At 48.5% G+C, this 22746-nt stretch overlaps 1 protein-coding gene across 1 annotated transcript in view; it reads right to left on the bottom strand.

Moving 5' to 3' along the window:
• Positions 1-10695: 10695 nt before the first annotated feature.
• EPAS1 (endothelial PAS domain protein 1) overlaps positions 10696-22746 on the bottom strand; it is a 90192-nt gene continuing 78141 nt past the window's right edge. The window contains exons 8-16 of the mRNA XM_021925252.2: positions 21267-21414; positions 20356-20570; positions 19048-19238; positions 18365-18475; positions 16567-17057; positions 15551-15677; positions 15249-15363; positions 14736-14909; positions 10696-12862 (exon numbers count right to left, since the gene is read on the bottom strand). Of these exons, the coding sequence (XP_021780944.1) occupies positions 12711-12862; positions 14736-14909; positions 15249-15363; positions 15551-15677; positions 16567-17057; positions 18365-18475; positions 19048-19238; positions 20356-20570; positions 21267-21414 (1724 nt within the window). The 3' untranslated portion in view covers positions 10696-12710. The remainder of the gene's footprint in view (positions 12863-14735; positions 14910-15248; positions 15364-15550; positions 15678-16566; positions 17058-18364; positions 18476-19047; positions 19239-20355; positions 20571-21266; positions 21415-22746) is intronic.

Below are 22746 nucleotides of genomic sequence, written 5' to 3'. Positions count from 1 at the left end.
TTTGAAGATCCTATTGCATTTTCTGTATATACAGTCATGTAGACTGTAAATAATAATAGTTTTTTTTTCCCTCTCTAATCTTCATACCTTTTTTTTTTGTCTTATTACATGGGTTAGGTTTTTTAGTACAATATTTGTAATATTGTGAAATATATATTTAGTCTTCATCCCCTTTTCCTGACAGGTCCTAAACCTGTCAGTGTTGACATGTCCAGAGTGATGATGAGTGTCTTCTGTATGCTCAGAAGATGACTGGTGGCAGAGGGCCCTTAGATAGCTTCAGGGTAGGGACTGGTCACCAGAAAGACCAAGACATGATTAGAGGGTTAGGACTTTCAGCCCTATCCCCCCAACCTCTGGGGCTGAAGGTTAAGTTGACCACCAGTGGCCAATGATTTAATCATGCCTAAGTAATGAATACTGCATAAAAACTCAAAAGGACTGGGTTCAAGGAGCTTCTGAATAGCTGAACACACGGAGGTTCCTGGAGGGCGGCACTGCTGAAGAGGGCATGGAAGCTCTGTGTTCCTTCTCTCATACCTTGCCCTATGCATCTCCTTCATTTGGTTGTTCATTCATATCCTTTGTAGTATCCTTTATTGTAAATGGGTAAACATAAGTAAAGTGTTTCCCTGAGTTCTGCGAGATGCTCTAGAAAATTAATAGAGCCCAACAAGGGGTTTATGAGAAGCCCAATGTATTGCCAGTCCATCAGAAGTATAGGTAGAGCTTATTACTTGTGACTAGCATCTGAAGTCGGAGGCAATACTGTGGGACTGAGCCCTCAACCTGTGGGATCTGATACTATCTCCAGATAGGTAGTGTCAGAATTGTGTTGAATTATAGGACATCCAGTTGGCGTCTGCTGGAAAATTGGTTGGTTGGTGTGTCAAAAGTTTTGTGTTGAGTAACTGTGAAAGTAAAGAATAGGAGAAACTGACTTTGTGTTTTTCTATCTCATTTAATGTTGAATAGAAGTGACAATAGTTGACATCCTTGTCTTGTTTCTTTCAGGGGAAAGCTTTTAGATTTCACCATTAAGTATGATGTTTGATATAAGTTTTAAAATAAATATTCTTTATAAGATTCAGGAAGCTATTCTCTGTGCTTAGTGTGCTAAGAATTTTTTTAACAAAATAATGCATTTCAAATTTTATCAAATGTATTTTCTACATCTCTTGAGATAGGTTTTTTCTTTATTCTGTTAATATGGTAAATTACATTGATCCAATTGTTCATTATTAAACTAACCACGTATCTGTAATAAACCCAGATTACTTGGAATGCATCGTCCTTTTCATGTACCGCTGGATTTGATTTGATAATAGTTTCTTGAAGATATTTGAATTGAGGCTTGTGAGAGAGATTGGCCTGCAATTTTTTTTCTTATTGTATGTCTGCCAAGCTTTGATGTCACGGATATATTGGCCTCACTAATGAGTTCCAAGTGTTCCCTCTTTTTCTATTCTCTAAATGTATTGGAGACAGAATGATATTCCTCACACGTTTGGGAGAATTTAGTGGTGAAGCCATCTGGAGACTGAAGTTTTCTTAGTGAGAAGGTTTTATTTAAAGACTCACTTTTCAAAGTAAATGTAGAACTATTCATCTGCCATCATGCCTGGCTAATTTTTAAATTTCTTTTGTAGAGATAGGGTCTTGCCATGTTGCCCAGGCTAGTCTTGAACTCCTGGGCTCAAGTGATCCTCCCGCCTTGGCCCCACAAAGCGCTGGGATTACAGGCGTGAGCCACATGGCCAACCCTTGTTTTCGATGACCTTGACAGTTTTGAGGAATTCTGATGAGGTTTTTTGGTAGAATGTTCCTCAGTTGGGACTTGTCTGATTCTCTTTCTCGTTATTAGACTGAGATTCCCTAAAAGTTTTTAGGGGGAAGAATCGTAGAGGTAAAATATGGTTTTTATTATATCATGTCAAGGGTACATACCATTTTTTAAAAATTGAGATGGAGTCTTGCTATGTTTCCCAGGTTGGATTTGAACTCCTGGGCTTAAGTGATCCTCCTGCCCCAGCCTGCCAAGTAGCTGGGACTACAGGTGTGTGCCACCATGCCCAGCAAAGGCACATACCATTAACAAGCCCTTCAAAATCTAGATCTCCCTCTGAATACGGGTAAGTATGCTAACAGATCATTCCAGGAAATGACCATATGCCCCTGAGAAAGGAGTTGTGGATCCTATGTTTCTTTAGGGAATCTCAGTCGCCACGTCCCTCTGGAGATGTGAGCATCTTGCTGTGCTGAGTATAGCTGTGTTTAAAGATGTGTTTTCTTTACAAGGTGATCTCTAGATATGAGCCAACTGTTTCATCTGGTGCTCATCCAAAGAAACCACAGTTGTTCTGATACCGGAGGAAAAGCTGACTGTGCTGGAGAAGTGGGGTGTTGGTTTTCAGCGTGGTCACACCTTCCTTAGGGGTTTTCGAGGGGAATTCTGACTTGGTGGGTTTTTTTTTTTTGCTTTCTTCCTAACTTCAGATGCAATGCCACAGTACCTCCCAAAGAGAAACAGTAGTCCATGAAGGCCATGCAGTCTAAATCTCTATTAAGGAAGAAACACATTTTGAAATCTAAATTCACCATAATTTGCACCATTTTTTCGGCTCACAGTTAAGGGGCAGTGCCAGTTCCCCTCTGGTCATCCTGGGTTGCGTACGGGCCATCTGTCTTTCACGACCAGGCTTTATCTACACAGAGATGTGAGTGAAGTTTTGCAATCCTAGTTTTTCATTACCTTTTCCTGTTATTCTTAGCCCGTTGTGTTCTAAATAGCTTTCTCTGGTCATCACAGTAAAGAGATTCCTCTGTCATTCCGAGCACGTAAACACTGAAACATTAGGGAAAGGGTGAGGTTTGTTTCCGAGTGTATTTGCGTTCAGCTGGACTCTGTTTTCCTGCACCCATAGGCCTGATCCTATCCTGTGGAGCCACCCAGAAAAGTTCTACACCTTCTGCTTCTCCAGATATTTGCAGGTGGGCTTTTGAGCTCCCCCAAACCTTACTTTCTCCAGTACAAACTTCCTCAGCTTTTCTAGTCAGTGTTTGTAACATAGTTGAGAGTCTCCTCACCATTTTAGTCATCCTTCTTTGAATACATTCCTGTTTATTAAAACCTTGTGCCCAGAGAGGGATATCATATATCAGGGTGGCTTCCTAGCCCACAGTATTGCGGGATTACCCGTTCCTTTTTTTCTCAGTATTGTTCTTCTATTAATGCATTTTAGGGTCACATTATTACTATGATTACTTTATAGACTAGTACTCATTTATTAATAAGATATTTTTCAGAAATTCCCATACTGCATACCAAAGGCACTTCCTTGGCAAAGTATTTCTCTCTGTCTTGGTTTCTTCATCTCCAAATGGCAATAATTATGATACTGTGAGCTCACAGGACTGTTGTGATGAATGAATGAGATACTCTGGTCAAGCTCAGCCTAATAAATAATAAAGTCACTGTGACCATCTCTACTTTCTGACTGTGAGTACTGCTACCAGTCCACCCCCACCTCTGCTTGTAGAAATAAAAGGAGCAGATTTATGCGAGGGGATGGGTCCACCTGGAGTGACTTGAGGAATACCCAGAAGACCCCGTCCACCTCCTCCTGTTTAGAAGATGCCTTTTGCTATCCTGCTTTGATGCCTGGAATTTCATCCTTCACCCATGTGAGTCATTATTGGACCCAGGAAGTTAAAGGTCTGTCAGTCGTATCCTCCCCATCCCCACCCCTGGAGAGCTGCAGATGCCACCCACAGCTGGCTCCTGGAACCTTGAGCAGAGACCGGGTCACACATACCCAGGATCTCCCAAACCCATGCAGGCCAACCCACCCCGGTCTGAGTCATCTTTCCCATCCAGACTTGAGTCTTAGAGCACTGCCCTGGCCTTTAGTGAGGCCCCCAAAATGATGTCAGTGTTCATGCTCAGCTGCCCTCGCCTCAACCAGGCTAATGAGGATGGGGAAAACGTTCTTTGTTTTAGGCCAAATGGGTCTTCTCTAACTGCAGCTGTTTTCTTTTTTTGTTCCTACAAGTGCTGGGCCCACCCACATAGTCTAAAGCCAAGATCAGGACAGAGAGGGAGGGAGCTGTCCCCTGGCCACCCTGATACCTGTTGTCGGAAATCAACGAACAAACACAAACCCACTTTGCGTTCCGTGAGTGTGCATGTATGTTGGTCTCTAGGCGCTGCAGGACAAGAGGAGGGCCATTTTGAAGGCTCTGCCCGTGCGTGGGGAGCATGCTGGATCTTCCTTCCAGCTACAGAAGAGGTCAGCCCCCTGCCCCCGCTGGCCTGCTTGCTCGAACCTCTGAGAGACCTCTGGGCAACATGCTGTCCCTCCTAATTGTCTGCCCCGGTCACCGCTGCAGACCAAGCCTTCCAGGTCATCAGTCACCACGTGGCCCTTGTTCTGGGGAGTTCTGCACATCAGCTCCTCCTTTACCCCTCCTCAGCCTCCAGACCCTTCCACTGCACTCTCTGGAACTCTTGTCTCCTAGAGCCTCCCCTCCTCTGAAGGGGCCTTCACCGTCTTTCACTGAAGCCTGCCTGTCCTCAAGGTCCCTGCTCCCTGCAACCACTCAGGTTGAGGCTGGTTTCTGTTGCCTACAGGCAGGTGTCAGGCAGGGCCAGATGTGGAGGAGTTACTCATTCCTCCCCCTCAGTCCTCAGACTCTTGTTTCTTCCCCCAGTGACTTCAGTCCCCAGCTGCTTTCTCCGTCCACCTTTACTCTCACTAGTGCTGACACCCACCTGGAGCACTCTGACGACATCCTGGCTCCCCAACTTCCTCAGACTCTTGCCCTCATTTGATTTCAGCCACCTCTGAGATCTCAACATTTGCTTTTATTTAAAAAATGTTTTAAGTTTACGTACGTAAAATTCTTTTTCTGATGTACAGGGCTTTGGTTTTTTAGACGTGCATGGATTCTCATAGCCACCACCACAGACAGTACATGCAACAGTTCCAGTACTCCAGAGAACACCCTCATCTCTCCTCACCCCTGCCTTCTGGCAAGCAATGAGCTGTTCTCTGTTCCTGCATTTTTGCCTTTTCTAGAATGCCATATATGTGGAATTATGTAGAATGTGCCCTTTTGGTACTGGCCTCTTTTGTTCAACAGAGTAATACCTTTGAGATTCATCCACGCTGTTGTTTGAATCAAGCATGTTAACTTTTATTGCTGAGTAGTAGTCCATTGTGTAGATATATTACAATTTTTTTTAAAAAAAATCTACCCCTGCTGCAGGACATTTGGGTGTTTTCAGTTCTTGGTGAGAATGAACATTTGTGTGCAGATTTTGTGTGGACTTAAAATCTTGACTTCTTTAAAATACCTAGAAGTGGTCATTGCTGGGTCCTATGTATGTGAGATCTCAATTGTAAGTTTCCTCTCCTCTGACAACTGTGCCCCATCCACATGGTTCCTTTCTCTAACATATCACACTGACCACTGTGACCTCACTAAGACCTCCAATTCACTGAGCCTGCCATTTTTTTCATTGATCATGAACCTATTCATTATTTTCTTTCCTTCTCACACAACTTAGTGATCCATCATAATAGTCATTCTACTGGAAACTTTCCTCACTCCCTTCAACATACCCTCCTGGCTGAACCACAACCTGGTGAACTCAACCCACCCATTCAGCCTCCATTAGAGTAGAACAGTGTGGCTAGAAGAAAACACAACTGTGCCGCAGGCGAGTTCATGACCGTAAATCTCACCTGAGCTTCTGATACTGATCATCGATCGGTCTGACTTTCTAGTGACTATTTCATACTTGTATCTCTTCAAACCTCTGACAGCCTCATATATCACTGAGGAACTAGCGATCAGACTAGAGATTGCTCATTATCCTCCCACCATCAATTCCACCTGACGGACTAAGGCTTTACTCCCTTCTCTGCCTTCCGCCTTTTAAAACGATGAGCTGTCCATGCTTCTGTCTGAAGCCAGCCCCTCGATGGTGCAGTGGATTCCATCTGTGCCCATCCTGCCTTTTCAATCATTTTCCTTCTGCAATTATCCCCTCTCCTGTCTTCATCAACTTCTCTTTCTGCCATCGCCATATATACATCTCCTAATGTAGCGCATCTTCAAAAATAATGTCCCTTCTGGCCTCCTAAAACCAGTAACTTTACAGTGGAGTAAACCTGACAAACACCTCAGCCAGGTGATCAAGGTGACGAGTCGTGATGGCAGAATGTACCCTTGCTGTGATATGAGGAGGTGATAAGGGCACTGTACCTCTGTGGTCTTCCTTTCCAAAACCCACAACCTCTGTCCAACCAGAAAAACACCAGACAAATCCAAATGGAAGGATGTTCTACAAGATACTTAACTAGCACACCTCAAAATTGTCAAGGCCATCAAAAGCAGGGAAAACCTAAGAGAAACCTAAGGAGACGTGACAAGTAAATGTAATGTGGTATTCTGAATAGGACCCTAGAACAGAAAAAGAAAGATACTAAGTAAAACTAAAAACCGGAATAAAGTACAGGCTTTAGGTCATAAGGTACCAATACTGGTTCATTAATTGTGACATATGCGCCATAGTAATGTTAACAATAGAGAAGGCCGGGCACGGTGACTCACGCCTATATTCCTACCACTTGGGGAGGCCGAGGCAGGAGGATCACTTGAGCCCAGGAGTTCGAGACCAGCCTGGGCAACATAGGGAAACCCTGTCTCTATTCTAAAATTAAAATAAAATAAAATAACAGAGGACACTGAGTGCAGGGAACTCTTACAATAGTCTCACAGGCTTTCTGTAAACCTAAGACTATTCTAAGATAAAAGTTGATTAAATATGAAACCACACACACTCACAGACACTCTCACACACTCCCCTGACCCATGTCATCTTCTTGCTTCACTCCATTTCCCTGCTTTCCTGCACAGGGAACCTTCCCAAAGGAGTTGTATATTGCTACGGTCTCTATCTCCCCACTCCAGCCAGCTCATTCCTCAGTCCACTCCAATCTGCTGTCCTTAGCTTTCCACCAAAACTGCTCTTGTTAAGGTTGATGATGAGCTCCATGTTGGCAAATCTGAGTCCATTTTTTCCCCTTCCCTTACCTTTCAGTCTAGTGTGTGTGTAACCCAGTTCACTATGCCCTCCTTCCCACAGCACCCTTGTCACCTGGCTTTTGGGATACTATACCCCTGGATTTCTTCCTGCTCCTTGGCTGCTCCCGCTCCGTCTGGCTTCTACCAGTGGCCTACGTTCTGTCTCCGGACCTCTGTTCTTCTTTGACTGCACTCTTATCTCATAGGCATATTTCATCCCATCTCATGGAGTTCAGTACAATTAACCTACTGCACATTCCCAAATTTGTATCTCCAGCTTTAAACCCTATGAGGTAGGGACTGCTGTCACCACCATTCTATGAAACAGCAGACTTAGGCTATCAGATGTTTAAGGGACTTCCTTGAGGTTACACAGCAGGAAGCAGCAGGGCTGGGATTTGAACCTAGGTCTGTCTGACTCTAGGCCTGTGTTGTGAGTTGCCGGGCTGCCCGGGCACCCCCTCCTTTCCCAGCCCCCGTCCTACCTGCTCCCCAGGGCCTCTTGCATGTCCTGCTCATTCTGGCCTCAGGCCTTTGTCTCCCTGGTCCACTTCTCCTGGAATGACCTCTTTTCCCCCTGCCTGTCTAATCCTCTTCCATCCCAGCTCTGGTGGGAGTTTCTCCACTCTTAAGACCCAGGCCGATCTCTGCTGGCCTCCTCTGGACACTTGCAGGTGCTGGAGTCTACCCTAAAACAACCAAGGGTTCATTTGCATCAATAGTTATCATGCTTTCTGAACCCACGACGGGGCCCTTGGCCCAAGTACAGCTGCACCCACGGGGATGTGGAAGCACGTGATCTAACGCTGGGACTGGCTGGGAAAACTGGGCCATGGGCCTCCATCATCACACACCATCTCAGACAGGGTCTCAGTCATCCAGGCAGGCTTTGTTTGGTTTTACCTACTAACTGGGAAGCTTCTAGAAAGAAGGATCATGAGTGCTGAATAAGTATCATTTTTAAACACTGTGTATATTAGGTGGGCCTGAGGAAGTACTTCAAAATCCTTTTCTCCTGGGTCTTGGGGGGCCAAGGAAAGTTCAGTCCAGTAGTGAAAGAATTAATTTAGACTTCATGGAGGTCACAGAGAGGCTGAGCAGTTCCCACAGGGGTCACTGAGCTCAAAGGAATGTTTGGAAGAAACGGGGGTGACAGGATCGTTTTTGGAAGAACTGAGAGTGCTGGAGGGAAGTGAGGAGCAGGAGACTGGAAGGAAGAAGTGGGAAGGGCCATGTGGGAGGCCCAGTGCTGGCTGAGACAGTGAGCAGTGACCTCTGGGGCAGAGAACACTGCCCTTTCACTTACGTGAGTTCAGCCCCAATTCCCATGATGCTGGCCGGGGCTCTAGTCCCCGCCCTGCCACTAACTCCCTGTGTGACTGCAGGCAAGTTGCTTTGTTTCCCTGGGCCTCAGTTTCCTCATCTCTAAAATGAGGAGGTTGAAAAAAAGAAGTGATGGGGTTGGGTGACATTTTTTCTCAGCTCCTCTCAGTATCCCGAGTGCATCTGAGATAACACATCCTGTGCTGTCTACCCTGGGCCACTGCCTCGGGGAAGGAAGAGCCAGGTTAACCTGACCGTTCTTCTACAGGCCTCCTGGTAAAAGTTCTTTTTCACAAAACAGCAGAGAGTCTTTTGTGCGGGATCTAGGAGGGGAAGGATGTGAAGTGGTTGAATCTTGCATATTGTAAAAGAAATGAATCTGCATTTCCTTGATCTCCGAAAAAACACAGTTCATTCACTCTCCATCCCCAACTGAAAATGGGCATCCATGCCCATGCTGCAGAGTGGGATCAGTTTTGCCCTGCATGATCAGAAGGGACAGGGTTGGCCCTTCTCTCCCAGGTAGGGCCTTCTGATGTTCCAGCCTTGGGTCAGAGTCCCTCTCCCAGCGAGATTTCTCATCCATAAGCCTGCCAACCAAGACAAGTGCTGAGATGCTGTCGCAGCCCACCAGGGTTTGCTTGCCTGGAGGGGAACATATCTAGCGTCAATAGGACCCCCAGTGGCTGAACGATTGCTAATTCTGTGCAGGCCCCTGCCTTGGTCTTTGCACATCTGGCCACACAGGCATGTACCTACTCCTGAGTCACCTACGTTTTGAAAATATAAAATCAGGAACATTTAAGTCAGTCTTCACTGGATTGCTTGAGGCAAAACGTGAAGCAGTGATGGCTTCTGTGGGTCTTGTGTCTTGTGGTTGGAGGCTGAGCTCCTCTGACCCATCAGGAACAATGGCTTCGTTGTGCTCCTCTCTGGCTTGCTTGCTGGACTTGGAAGCAAGAGGAGCTTTGAGCTGCCCAGCACCCCCAGGGGCAGGAGGGTACAATCATGGCCCAAGGACAGCACTGTGGACCCCATGGGACCCTGCAGGTGTTAGGGGGCTGGGATAGCACCTTTCCAGGCCTGAATCCTGAATTTGCCAGTGCTCAGAGGCAACTCTGCTCCTGAAGGATGGGCTGAGATGTGTCATTCACAGAAAACCTTCAGAAAAGAACAGATGTTTTCAGGAAGTCCCAGATGGCAGGCAAAGGCGGGTAGGAACCTGGCAGAGCCTAGAAACTCCGATCTGAAGGTCCAGGCCCCAAGTTTTGGAAGAGAAGAGTAAGCAAAAGAACCAGAAGGAGGTCTAAAGGCTAAAGTAATAAAGACATGAGTTTTCTGTTTAGAAATGAGAACAGGGTCCTGTCATAAAACCTGCCTCCTAGCCATCAGTCTGAGGTGTGAGAGGAGAGATGCACTGGCCAGGAGGGGGTTTAAGTTTTTTTCTCCCATCAACAAGCTGTGATTTGCTAAGTCATCTAACAAGTTCCTCAGTTTCAGCTGTAGAATGGGCGCTCATGGCATTGCTTAGACCTAGGATCCAGTGAGCTAACAAGCTAACATATGAGACTACACTATGTGGACCAAATGCGTAGGCAAAGTACATGCTGTTGGAGTGGCTGGTTCTAGGATGGGCAGTGAGAGTGCAGGCTGCTGCACAGTCTCTCCCCTTGCCCCCATCGCTCCATGGAGACAACGGCCTGCTCACAAGCAGGGCATGATTTGGAAAAGTGAAATCTGAATTGGGGAACACATCATGCTCATGTCCAGTTCTGGGCTTTCACTGTGCTCTGTCTCTGGCTGAGGGGATCTCTGCTCTTCCCAACCACAGTCTACCTGGGAAGACCCTACTCAAGCCCAGCCACCTCCAAATTGAAGTACTAATGCCCAGGCTGCCCCTTTCCCTTCGGGACCTCCATCCCAAAGTGCGGTATGTGAATATACAGAGCAGCGTGGCTCTCAGACGACTCTCATGTAATTTTCTGAAAGCAGGGACCGTGACTTCTTTCCTTTGGTTCCCCATAGGATACAAAAAATGGCTCTGAGGCAGATAGAAAAATACTTGCAGAAATAAGGAAGATACAGTATGAATTTTCAGACTTAGTCAACTGCCGAGTATTTAACAACAGTCTTTCCTTCACCAGTCTTATCAGCTCACTTCAGTAGTCTCATAAAGGTCTGTGCTAATGTTCAATTTCTATAAACTACTTAATAAATATTTCACTTTACATTGGCATAACCCATGATAAATCCACAGGAAATAAGAGCCACCAGCAGTGGTAGGATCAGAATACTTTAATAAGATACCAGTGTCAAAATACATTTCCTTATAAAGTTAAGCTCCCATACAGTTATAATGTTGTCAGTAGGAATTCGACAATATAATAATGTTCATGAAATCGTTACGTTGACAGGTAGGGTTAATATGAAGCTTGGAATATTTTTCAGTGTTTTAGTAAAACTGCAAGGGTAAAATGCCCTTAATGCCAGGGCAACACACACAGGAAATCAAATACCAGCATTTACATGTCAGTAACCCTTCAAGTTCTGCCACCCTGTGTGGGGTAACGCTGTGCAGCTAAAATATGATTTAGACAACACCATGACTAAGAAATTTCTCATATAACTTAAATTTCTTTTGAAAGCTACTTTTTGTTTCTGGCAATAAGTCCATCCGGGCTTACTAAATAGTTGGCCTAATGTGCTTTGTGTGGGTTTTTAGAAACTTCTTCGTTGTACCCATTACAGAAAAGTTCCATGTAATTGGTATTGAAAAACCAGAGGTGTCGTCCCTCTTACCCAGTGAGTTGCAATGTGCTCTGGGAACGCTATTTTCAGTGCTTCCTACCTATACCTGTCACTGCCCGACCCAGAGACCTCAGCCAGGGCCTGCAGCTCGGGGCCATCCCTGGAGGCCTTGCAGGGCCATCTGGCTGCCAGCTCAGGGGGGCTGCAAGGCTGGTCTGGACCAGCTGCTCTCCCGCTGTGCAGCCTCCTCCTCAGTCCAGCTCCACGGGGCTCCAAGGTCGTGAGCTTGGAGGACATGGACCGGGTCACTATACCATTTCTGACCCCTCATTTGCATGAATTCCCATCTAAACCATCTCATGGTAGTTCTGGAAATGTCTAAATGTGCCGTGTGAAAGACCATCCGAGTCACATAGCTCAGTGCACTTGAAGGGCTAGCAACAAAACCTTAAGAAAAGTTAGAGCACTTCCCCGCCCCACCCCCCGACCCCACAATGTGCCATCAGACCCTCTTGGCAGCAATAATAATACATACATACATACATAGTACATAGAGAACATGAGGGGATAGCGCGCAGTGCTCCCACTGAATGACTCCACTGCTCGGATTGTCACACCTATGGCATATCACAGATGGCAAAAAGCCGACAGAGGGAGGCCTTCCACAGTGGCCGTACAGGCCGTGGGAGCACTGGACAAGTCTGCAGTGTCCACAACACCAAGAAAAATTAACAGCTTTGAAAAGATCTTAAAGTGATTTTGTAAGCAGGATTCCATTTCCGTTTCTAAGGTTTTAGATATTACAAAGTACCCATATATATGATAAACACTTAACCCAGATATAAATTTTCTCTTTTAAAAAAACTCAGTTATGTTTTTGAATAATAATAAAAAATCCACCGAATGCGGGGGAAAAACACCAGTTTAGGAAAAGCCACGCTGTGCAACCTTCACAGATAACCACATACGTTGGAGTTGACCCTTCACATTTCTTTTTTTCCAAAATCAGAGCAGAGTCAGCTTAAACCAAAAAAACCTGAAATTTACAATATGGTGATTAGTTTTAAAAAAGAAAGGAGAAGGGCTCTGCGAGGGAGAAGCCACAAGCTGGGAAAGCAACATCATTTTTGTTTCTCTTTGGCAACAACAGTAACGAGGAATCTTTTTAGTAAAATGAAGCTAACGCTCTCCCTACAGGAGAACAGACATGCACCAAACTTGTTAGTGTGGACAGTTGTGTGTGAGAAGAAGAGAAACCTATAGATAATATAAATTAGAAGTAATTGAAGGTGGGGAGGAAAAAAAATCTTACAAAATTTAAGAACATTTCAGAACAGGTAAAACAATTGTGTACTTTAAAAATAGGGATAATAAAGTGAGCATCTCAGAAAAAGGCCACTGCGTGGTGACCTGGGCAAGTCTGCCAGGTAAGTCCATCTTGTAAATAGTGTGCTGGTGTTAGAAATACCTAGTTACAAAAACAGATGGAGAGAGTGAAGCTGGTGGGACGGTGTCGGCAGAGGTGCTGCCCAGGTGGAAGGCCTGGCTCAGGTGGCCTGGTCCAGGGCTCTGAGGAGGTCCCCTCCTTGCAGGAGCGTGGAGCTTCCCAGCACGGGCACGTTCACCTCACAGTCATATCTGGTCAGTTCAGGCAGCAGGTAGGACTCAAACGAGGGCCCGAGCAGCCGGCTTGCCATGCCTGAAAGAAAGGTTGGTACCACAACTTAAAGGCCTAAATCAAACATCTGGAAAAGTGACTGGGCGATACCAATAGGGCAGCCTTAATTTCACTCTGCTCCTTCAGTGGTGTCTCCCCCATGGTCTGCTGCATGCCTGGGGAACATGTCTGCCTCAGGTGGGGGGCTGAGACCCAAGACAGAGGACAGCGCGAGGTGCGGGCTGCAGCACAGGGAGGTGGAGGCTTCAGCAAGAGCCTGGGGTTGCTGACCCCATGCCTGCTGGCAGCAGGGAGGAAAGGCTGAGAGGGAGTTCTGAACCACCTGGCATCTATGCTCACATACACAGAGCATGCAGAACACACACATACACACGCACACACAGACTGCCTCAAGATTCAAGGGTCTGAAAATCCAGTTTCCAGTCACCACCCTCAGCAGTCCTTTCTTCTTGCCTCTGTGCTATTCTGCTGAGGAGGCAGACCAGTGAGTGGCAGAGGGGACATTCCCAGTACGCACACAGGCCCCATCCCAGGGAGGAAAGGCTTAGGTGGCAGCAGAGAGCCTGGAAGCCCTGCGTTCTGCCCCTCCGATGTGAGATGCCCACCTTCCTTCCCTTGCCCTATCTGCAGAGCCTCGTTCCTCGTTCTGCAGGAGGCCATTCCCTCCTGCACCTCCTAGCCCAGGTCCTTGCTGGGGTCCATGCCTGCCTCCCCAACTTGACTGCTCCTGTGGACAGTATCAATGGATACCTGCTCACCATCCCTTGCTAACTTCTCTTATTCATGGTCAGAAGAGAGTTTAATATGATTCAATTCTTTTGAAAAGAATATGATTTCCCCTTGATTTCAATATTCAAGGTAACTTGTGGGCTTCATAACAGGAAGAATAGTGCTGGCTACCTCTTACTGCACATAAATGTATACTAGTCACTGAACTCAACAGCAGAGCCAGAATTTAAGCCAGGGCTGTCTGGCGGTTCTACAGCCTGGACTCTGAAGCACAGAACTAGAACTTTCCCCAAACTCTACTGCTGAGGAAATTGCCTTTTAGGACAGGGGCCTGGTATGTGTTTCCGTAAACCACGAATTATTTTCATGCCAAACAGAAACCTCATGAAGACATCTATGTTTCACAACATACTATCAAGACGAAGGTGGCCCAGGGTTGAAGGCAGGCATCGGTGCCTGCAGTTGAACCAATTCCAGTGGGGTGGGCCTACCAGAGCTTTCCAGGCTGCTCTCCCTGCAGCAAGTTTCGGCATGCTCTCAGCACCTGCCCGAACTCAGAGTGACACCCCAGTGTGCCCAAGGGACTTTAAAAAAACACATCCACATGAAGAACTGAGGAAGTGGGAAGGCTCCGGGATTCTCAGGGTGGAAAGAGCCCTGGATGGCACCTGATCATGGGAGGATTCCCTCTGAAGCCCCAGGGAAGGAGCACTCCCTTCTCCACACAGCAAGCTCGTCCCTGCATAGACCAGAGATCCTCTGCCCAGACCCCTTCCCAACTCTCTGAACTTTCTCTTCAACAGGCCCTCACCACTGTGGCTGCCTGCTCTTTCTTCTGAAAGTGCTCTTGTCAGTCAACAGTGGGACAGTGTTCTAGGGGTGGCCAACCCAGTGTTCAGCCCTCTGTGGGCAGCAAGTAGTGGTCTGCATTCTTCCTTCAGTGTTCTAGCCTGAGTTTTTTAGTTGTGTCTCAGACCCACCCCGTGGGGGGCCTGGTCACTGATGTCACAAGGAACTTGTGAGGAGGTTCCCTAAATCCAAGGAGACCTGAGCCCTGGACTTGTGACTTCAAGTCAAGCACTTCCCTGTGCCTGGCACTGTGCAGACGCTGGAAAAAAAAATAGAGGTGGGCTTCCCCCGGCATTGGATCCTGAGTTACACCCACCTGACACCTTGTGGGCTGACGACAGGCTGTAGTCCTGGTACTGCGTGGCATAGCACTGTGCGGGGAACCTGCTCTTGCTGTTCTCCCCGGGACTGACGGCAGATGGAGGCTGTGGCAGTGGCAGATGTCTCAGGGGATGGCCCAGGCCCCTCACAGGATTTTGGGTGAACTTACCTGAAAGACCAAAGTCAGAGGGTGACGGTAGCACTGGCCTGAGGCAGGGGAGAGGCCAGGAAGCCCTAGCATCCCTTTCCTTTATAAAAGGTGCTCAGAGTCACCAGAACTACAGCCAGCCTTCAGGACCCTCTGATGGCATCATCTAAGTCAGAGTGGAAATGGAAAAGTTGGGTGTGTGGGACTGGGGGAGGGACAGAGGATATCACCCCATTCTAACAAGGCTCAGAGAGGCAGGTACGGTCTGTGGTGAGTGAATGGAAGAACCAGGATAGGCTCCTGAGCCCCAGTCCTTCCAGCAGAACCCCCAGGAGGCCTAGGCCTGTGGCCGCTGCTCACCATTGGGGACATTTGCGCTCAGTGGCTTGTCCGGCATCAAAGGGCAGCTCCCACCCCTGAGGTTCTTCATCCGTTTCCACATCAAATGGGAAGTGCTGCCACCAGGTGGGTCCCCCTGGGAGTAAGAAGGGCAGATGGAAAGGGGAAAGGGCCAGAAAACCAGGTCCCCAGACTGGGTGGGTTGGGTGGGCCTGGAACAGGGCTGTCACTGGCTTGAAAGGGCCACATCCCCACCCCTCTCAGCAGCCCTGGGTTCCCTAAGGTCTATGGACAGGCCCCTGTGGCCAGTCGGGATGGCTCACCCCACTCAGGTCCTGGAAGGCTTGCTCTTCATACTCCAGCTGTCGCTTCAGCTTCAGCTTGTTGGAGAGGGCTACCATGGCCGGGCTCAGCACGTCTGGGCCTCGAGCCCCAAAACCCTTTGCAGACCTGCAAGCCCGAGAGAGCAGGCTATGAGGGAGTCTGAAGCCTCATGCCACCCAGTGCCTTCTCATCTTAGGGGCCCTTCCAGGCCCAATGCTTATGCCTGTGATGACTCAAAGACCCAAAAGACAGAGTCTCAGAGGTAGGCTGTGCACCCGCAGGCCAAGCCCAAGCTCTGCCTCCTTCCTCAGCTGTAAGATGCTGAAGGGCTCAAGCCTCCTGGTCTGGGGACAGTGGCCGCTTGGCTGGGCAGTGTTAGTCCTTAGGTGAGTTTCTTCTGCTCCGTCTCTCCCCTGCCTTTTGCTCCCACTGAAAACTAGTTAGGCTGCTCTCTAAAGGTCAAGTACCACCGGCCCCTGGGAGTGGCAGGTCATGTACCAACCACTGTGGCTTAGCTCAGCGAGCTCTCAGCTGGTGAAATGAGCATGCTGGGGAGATGGGAAGGCACTTCTGGAGCCTGGGCACAGCTCGGAGAGGCTGCAGTGGTGGGGACCCGGGGGCAGTCAAAAGGCAAGGGGGAGGCATGGGCATCTTTTTGCTTTTTTCAACCAGGGAAAATCATCACTCAGTTTTCTGTGTTCTGTGGCTCAGATGATGAACCCAGATAAGAAAGGCATTCTGGTGGTAGTTCGGAGGGAGACACTGAGGTACAGGGCTCTCAACAAGCCACTTCTTTGCCTGCCCTCAGTCTCCTCCAGCCCAGATAAAAACCTGTCCTACGCTAGGCCTCACGTGGCTCGAGGTGATTCCCCAAAGTCTGAGCTCAGAGAAGGGCTAAATGGGGTATCAGATGGCTGTGGAGAGGGGCAGGGGCCTCCCTGGGGGTCCAGCTATCTCACTAGTGGGTGCTTCTCTGTTCCGGCCCTACTGGTGCAGCCGAGTGTCTGCCACTTACCTTGTCTTGAATGTGGAGACATGGGGCGGGGAGACAGGGGGCCCCAATGGTGCCGCTCCCAAGAACTCTGTGCGCTGATCCCCGACGGCCCACTTTGTGGGCCCAAAATGTAATGGTGGATCTGGGGGCCACTGGGTATTGGATCTGCCCCCCATGGAAGAGAGAGGGGTGCTGGCCTGGCCACAGCATGGTGGCAGGGATGCTTTGCTTCCAGCATCAAAGAAGATGGAGGACATGGGCCGGTGCTCGGGCTCTGTCTTCTTGCTCTCCAGCTGCTGCTGAAACTTGTCCAGGAGGAAGGGACTGTGCGGGGCTACAGGGGCCAGTGGCTGGAAGATGTTTGTCATGGCACTGAAGCAGTGCTGGGGGGTGGACTGTGGGTTCTCCGCCAAGAGCCGCTCCTCGGGGCAGATGGGGCTCAGCTGGAAGTCTTCCCCGTCCATGGGAATATAGGGTGCCAGTGTCTCCAAGTCCAGCTCATTGAAATCCGTCTGAGGGGAGACAGCATGGGCAAAGAGGCAAGGGGGTTGGTACGACCTCACAAACACTATTCCAACTCAGCTCCTGCAGAGCCATTCATCTCAAGTACCATTTCACAGTGCTGCTCAAACACCTCCACTGGCTCCCTAGGGCCTATCAGGAAAACCTCAGACTTGGCTGTGTCATGTACATGACCTTGTGTCATGTACCAGCCTTCTCCCGAGGTGACCCCCTCTTCACCCTGCACATTGAGAAATGTTCTCCTCTCTCCATCCCACCTGCCAGAGCCCGCCTTCTCTCTTGAAGCCGAGCCAGCCCTGTCTACTCCAGCCTGTGGTGGTTGTCCTTGTCCTACAATGCTTAGGCCTGTGGTGCACACTGTGGCTTTTTTGTCCTCTTCTCCCTCCTGTAAGCTGGCACGGGCCTAAGCAAGCAATGAGTGTCCAGGTCCATCTGTGGACTCTTGCAGAGGAATAGCCAGACCCCAGGGATAGAAGGACTTTGGTTCCAATCAGCAGATACTCAGATCATCCCTTAGCATGGCAGTATCATGACGGACGCTACAGGGAATATAAGCAGATGCGGAAAACAGTTTCTACCTTCAGAGACTGACACCCTCACTGGGTGTCAGCTGACTAATGACTGCAATACTAAGCAGTCTTTAAGGAGCAGAAGCAGATAGTTGTGATTAAGTGCCACATGATACATACTACAGGAGTTCTGAGGAGGGAGGGTGATAGAAAAGCTAAAATAGGGAACGTTTTGCAGAGTAGCTGGGATTTGTGCCAAGTAGGATCAAGATATAAACTAAATGGTAAAGCAGAAATCTGGTTGAACTCAAGACTAAGATAAATGGGGGATTAATGGTTTTCCCTGGGGTTTTGTAAGACACGTACCCCTCCCTCTACCTTATCCTTGTTTACATAGTTTTTGCAAGAACACTGGCCTTATGTAATAAATGTGTTCCTGAAAAGTTTATGTAAATGCAAAATTGTCAAACAGATGTTATTTTAAAATGCATTTCATATAAAATGATCATTTTTTTAAATCATAAGATGAATGTGTTTGTAAAGGGATTGTCCCCTATGTTTATACATGTTTTTTGCATTTGGCTATGCTTGTTAAATGTAGGGCCTGTTTAAAGAAAGGTGCAGTGGTATTTCGGTTTTCATGTGCACTAAGAAAGTTATCTAAGGAGATAGATATGCTGGAAGAACTGGATTTGACAGTGGGAGGAGGGGATGACCACAGGTTCCATTAGCCTGCACTCTCACCTTGTTCAGGCACACACCCTACCCTGATCTCCACAGCCACCTACCTGGGTACTGCATTGGTCCTTGGCCTCTGTGTCCATGGCGAAGAGCTTCTCAATCACTTCAATCTTCAGGTCGTTATCCAAAGATGTATAATAGTCTTCAGGGCTATTGGGCTAGGTGCCAGGAAGGAGGGGGACAGAGTCAAAGATATGGCACTGGTCTCCCCAGAACTCCAGCACAGAAGAAGAAATGCATTCCCGGACCCAAAGGTTCAATTCCATTCCACCACAAAACTATTTGTAGAGGGGCCACTAATTAACAAGCTGTATGAATTAGGTCAATTCATCAGCCTTTTTCAACTCCAGTCTCCTCCTCATAAAATGAGGCTACTATCGCTTCACAGGTTGTCCTTCTTGAAGAACAAACAGAATACAGGCTGCGGCCCGCAGGGCTGTGCAAACTGCAGCTCTATGCCACATATGGGATGTTACTGCCCTGCACAGACCCTGAGCTGGGGGCTCAAAGCCCTTCAAGGAGCTTATTTCAGTGGGGTTGGGGGATGAACACTGAAAGGAAGGAAATAGCTCTGATACCTGGTAGGTAAGTGTCACGGCCACTCTAGGGGGCTCTGTGATAACTGGAGAAGGAGAAGGACAGTACCTGTCCCAAATGTCCCTTCAGCCATCTGGCAGCAGTCATACATAAGGAGCCCTCTCTGTGTGCTCGCCTTAAGAGGGCTGCTCACCGTGGAGCAGCTGCTGCTGCTGGTGGCACTGGGGGTGGTGCTGCCCGGGGCGGCTGCCTGGGGCACGGTGAAGGCAGGCAGGCTCCCAGCCTCGCTCTGGGTGCTGTGGCTCCTCAACTCTGTGGCCCACGGCTGGCTCGGGGGCAGGATGGCCTTGCCATAGGCTGAGGACTCCTCGAAGTTCTGATTCCCTGTGGAGACAAGGGCCTGGGAGGTGAACACCCACAACCATCGGGCTCACCCCAAGGCAGACGAGTCCCAAACACTGCAGAGAAGGCCCTAAGAGGGTCTGGAAGGCATGCCTGGGGCTAGGCACACCCTGGGGCTTAGCTGGGACACACGGGCCTCTGACTCTGGCTGAGTCAATGTAGAGACTCCCTGTAAAGGGAACAGTCTCCTGGAACATTTAATTTTCAGAGACTAAATATAGTAGGAGCCACTGTTCCCTAAGGAGCAATCCGGAAGGGTAGACAAGGAAGGTATGAGAGGAGAATTGGGCTATTTGCCTCAGTACTGCCACAAACAAGCTTCGAGACCTACTGGCCAAGGGCCCGCTGCATTTGAAATTCTCTTCAGCTGCAATCCTCACGTGGCTGCTGTGGAACGCATCTAAAAGGGGCTGACACAGTCCAGGGTGAGCACCACTCTTGCAGCCACAGCAAGGCCAGGAGAGGGTGGCAGCAGGTTGCTAACTGGGGAGCATGGGGCTTCAAGGGTATTTCCAGGATAGGAGCAGCAGAGGGCTGAAAACCCTGCTGGGGTCCCCAGTGACTTACATCCCTAGAGACAGGCAGACACTTTAATGAAGTCGTTGGTTTGAGGGCTTAATCCCAGGCCTCGATATGTTCTCTGTGTTTTTGGAATTATCCTTCCCAACATTATTCCAACTTAGCTCTCTGCCTAAATAAGCAATCTGTCCTTCCAGACCCTTGTAGGAATTGGCCCCTTCTCTTTGACAGTGTCCAAGCTGCCTCAGAGCAGATCCCTCACCTCTCCCCTCCCTCTCATCTCAGACTCTCACCACCCGTGGTGGAGAATCGACTCCTCAGGGGAGCGTCCTCTCTTAACCCCTCCTCATACAGCACTTGCTGAGGTCGGATATGGGATGGTCTTATCAGGGCAGAAACGTGTGGTGGTCTTTTGTGCTCAGCAGAGCCTGGCCTCTAACAGGTGATTAACAAGACTTGGGGAAGGGGCTGGGGTAGCTCTGGTTAAGAAAAAGCTGTAGCCAGGGAGGCCTGTTATGGTAAGAACTCTTCCCAGCCCCAACAGGGTTCCAGGGGCCTGGCTTAGCTAAGAAGCACCCACCGAAATCCAGAGAGATGATAGCGTCTCCTGGGGTGGGAGCCAGCTGGGCCAGCTCCTCAGGCTCCTCCTTTAGCTTGGTGAATAGGAAGTTACTCTTCTCAGACACAGCCCCCTTGCCACTGCTATCAAAGATGCTGTTCATGGCCATCAGGTGGGGCTTGAACAGGGATTCCGTCTGGTCCATGGAGAACACCACGTCATTCTTCTCAATCTCACTAATGGGGGAAAAGAGCCGTTCAGACCTTCCACATTTTCTAGAAAACTTCTGCTTCCCTAGATGCATGGAAACCCTGACAGCTAAGCTCTCAGACAAAAAATGGGTAGGACCCCAGGCATTGGCATCTTATAAAGAACCACACAATAGAAGTGTGTGAGCCATGGAGGTAGTGACAACAGGGGTATCCTCTGAATGTATGTCCATTTCGGATTGTGTTTTATTAAATATTATTGCACTTGAGTGGGGTAGTATGTATGAGGTCTGAATGCTTTTGTTTTTCCCTATTGCTAGAAACAACTAGAAATGACCTCCTCTAGCTTTCTTTCCAGGTACTATAGAGTGAAGGCATGACATCTTTTTTTCCCAAAAGCATGACCAATTCTCTTTCCTTTTTCCCCATTCAGAAAATACTGACTACTGTGTGCTATCTGCCTCCCCACCTGGGTCAGATGCATGGCATAAATGACAGATGACAGGGAAAGGGCAGAAAAAAAATCCCAACCCAGTATCTCACTGTTCCAAGACATCCACAGGAATCCTCTCAGTCACTAGGGTTAGCCCTGCAAGAGCTCCCTGAGGTGGTGCCCAGGGCGCTGAGAGGCCTGGCATCTCCTAGGCCTGTCATCCTCAGTCTGGGAAGCTTGGGCACCCCCACATACCCTGCACCAAGGCCCGCCAGCCCTCACACACTCACCTCAGAACATAGTTGACACACATGATGCACTGGGGCTGCAGGTTGCGAGGGTTGTAGATGACTGTCCCCTGGGTTTCCAGCCACACGTAGCCCCCATGCTTTGCGAGCATCCGGTACTGGCCACTTACCACCTGGCCCTTGGTGCACACTAGGGGAGAAACAGAGCTGAGCTTAGGGAGGTGGGGCAGGGGTGTGCACCACAGGCTCAGCAGATCCCATGGGAGGGCAGTCTAATCTGCAGAGGAACAGACAGAACAGGGCACCAGGACAGTGAGGACCAGGGAGAGTGACCTGGGAGGGAGCTTAGGGATCACCTCAGCCAACTCTTCATTTTAAATCTAGGAAAAAGAGGTGAGAAGAGGTGAAGTGACTTGCCCAAGGCTGTCTACTGAGGGAGGGACCCACTCACTGTACAACTGTGCAGTGGCCCATCCCCAATCCCTGGACAAGTCGGGCTCACAGACCAGCTCAGCTATAAGCAGAACCAAGACCAGAACCTGCCTTGCTTTCTTCACGGGGTTCAATGGGAAGAAGCCCCTTCACACTGGGTAAGGGGAGCCATCCCCTGTCAAGCACTCCAGGTTGGGGGACTTCTAAGCAGCTTAGAGAAAGCCTGACCTCAGGGCAGTTTTTTTTTTTCCCCCCCCAGCAGACCCACCACCAATACCTGCTTATGAATAAAAGCATTTAAAAAATTGACATCTTTGATTTTTCCAGGTCATCTGTCAGGCTTGCCACCTTTCGGTGCGGTGAAGGTTTGTGATCCACAGCAAAGGCAGAGGCAAACCACCTCACCCTTTCTCAGTTGGGGTTGAGAAAGGTCTGGGACCCTGGCAGCCCACACAGTCTCTTCATAAGCTGTAATAAATCTCTTACACTCCTTCTTCTCCCAACTGCCCAGCTAGGCTTCCTGCTTATGAGGTTTTTCCTCTTCTAGATTGTTCTACCAAGTGTTCATTTAAAAAGTGCTTTTATTGTCTACCTTGGGGAAGGGTTTCACATCACAGGACTGTCCCTCCCCAGTCTAGAATGCTCCATCTTCTGCCATTCAAAAGGAATCAATACATCTCTTTAAAGTCTAATAATGTTAGAATTTTTGATATTTTTCTGAACTGCCCATTCCTTGGGAATTTACAGAACCGCAGCTCAGAAGCTCCCAAATCACAGAGACGTTAGGAAAGAGCATGGAGGGAGGATTGGGAAATCTTGCTAGTTTGGGGATTTTGAGAAAGGAACAATCCTTCTTGGTTTTGGTTTCCTCCTCTGCAAAATAGGATATTGATAATAATAGTAGTAATGGTAATAATCGTCATCATTAGCTACCCAGTATACCACTGCCATTTGTACTGAGGATCGAATATATCTACATGGCTTATCAGGTACGTAAGTGTTGACCAACTGTCACCAACAAATTTTGTACAGGAAAAGCCACCTCTTTCTTAGAGGTACTAATACGTATTGTGCCCATGCCCTGTCACAG

This window comes from Papio anubis, chromosome 14 (genome assembly GCF_008728515.1).
Source record: "Papio anubis isolate 15944 chromosome 14, Panubis1.0, whole genome shotgun sequence".
NCBI classification, from domain to species: domain Eukaryota; kingdom Metazoa; phylum Chordata; class Mammalia; order Primates; family Cercopithecidae; genus Papio; species Papio anubis.
The sequence above is the reverse complement of the archived record's forward strand: the minus strand, read 5'-3'. Positions and strand labels throughout refer to the sequence as shown.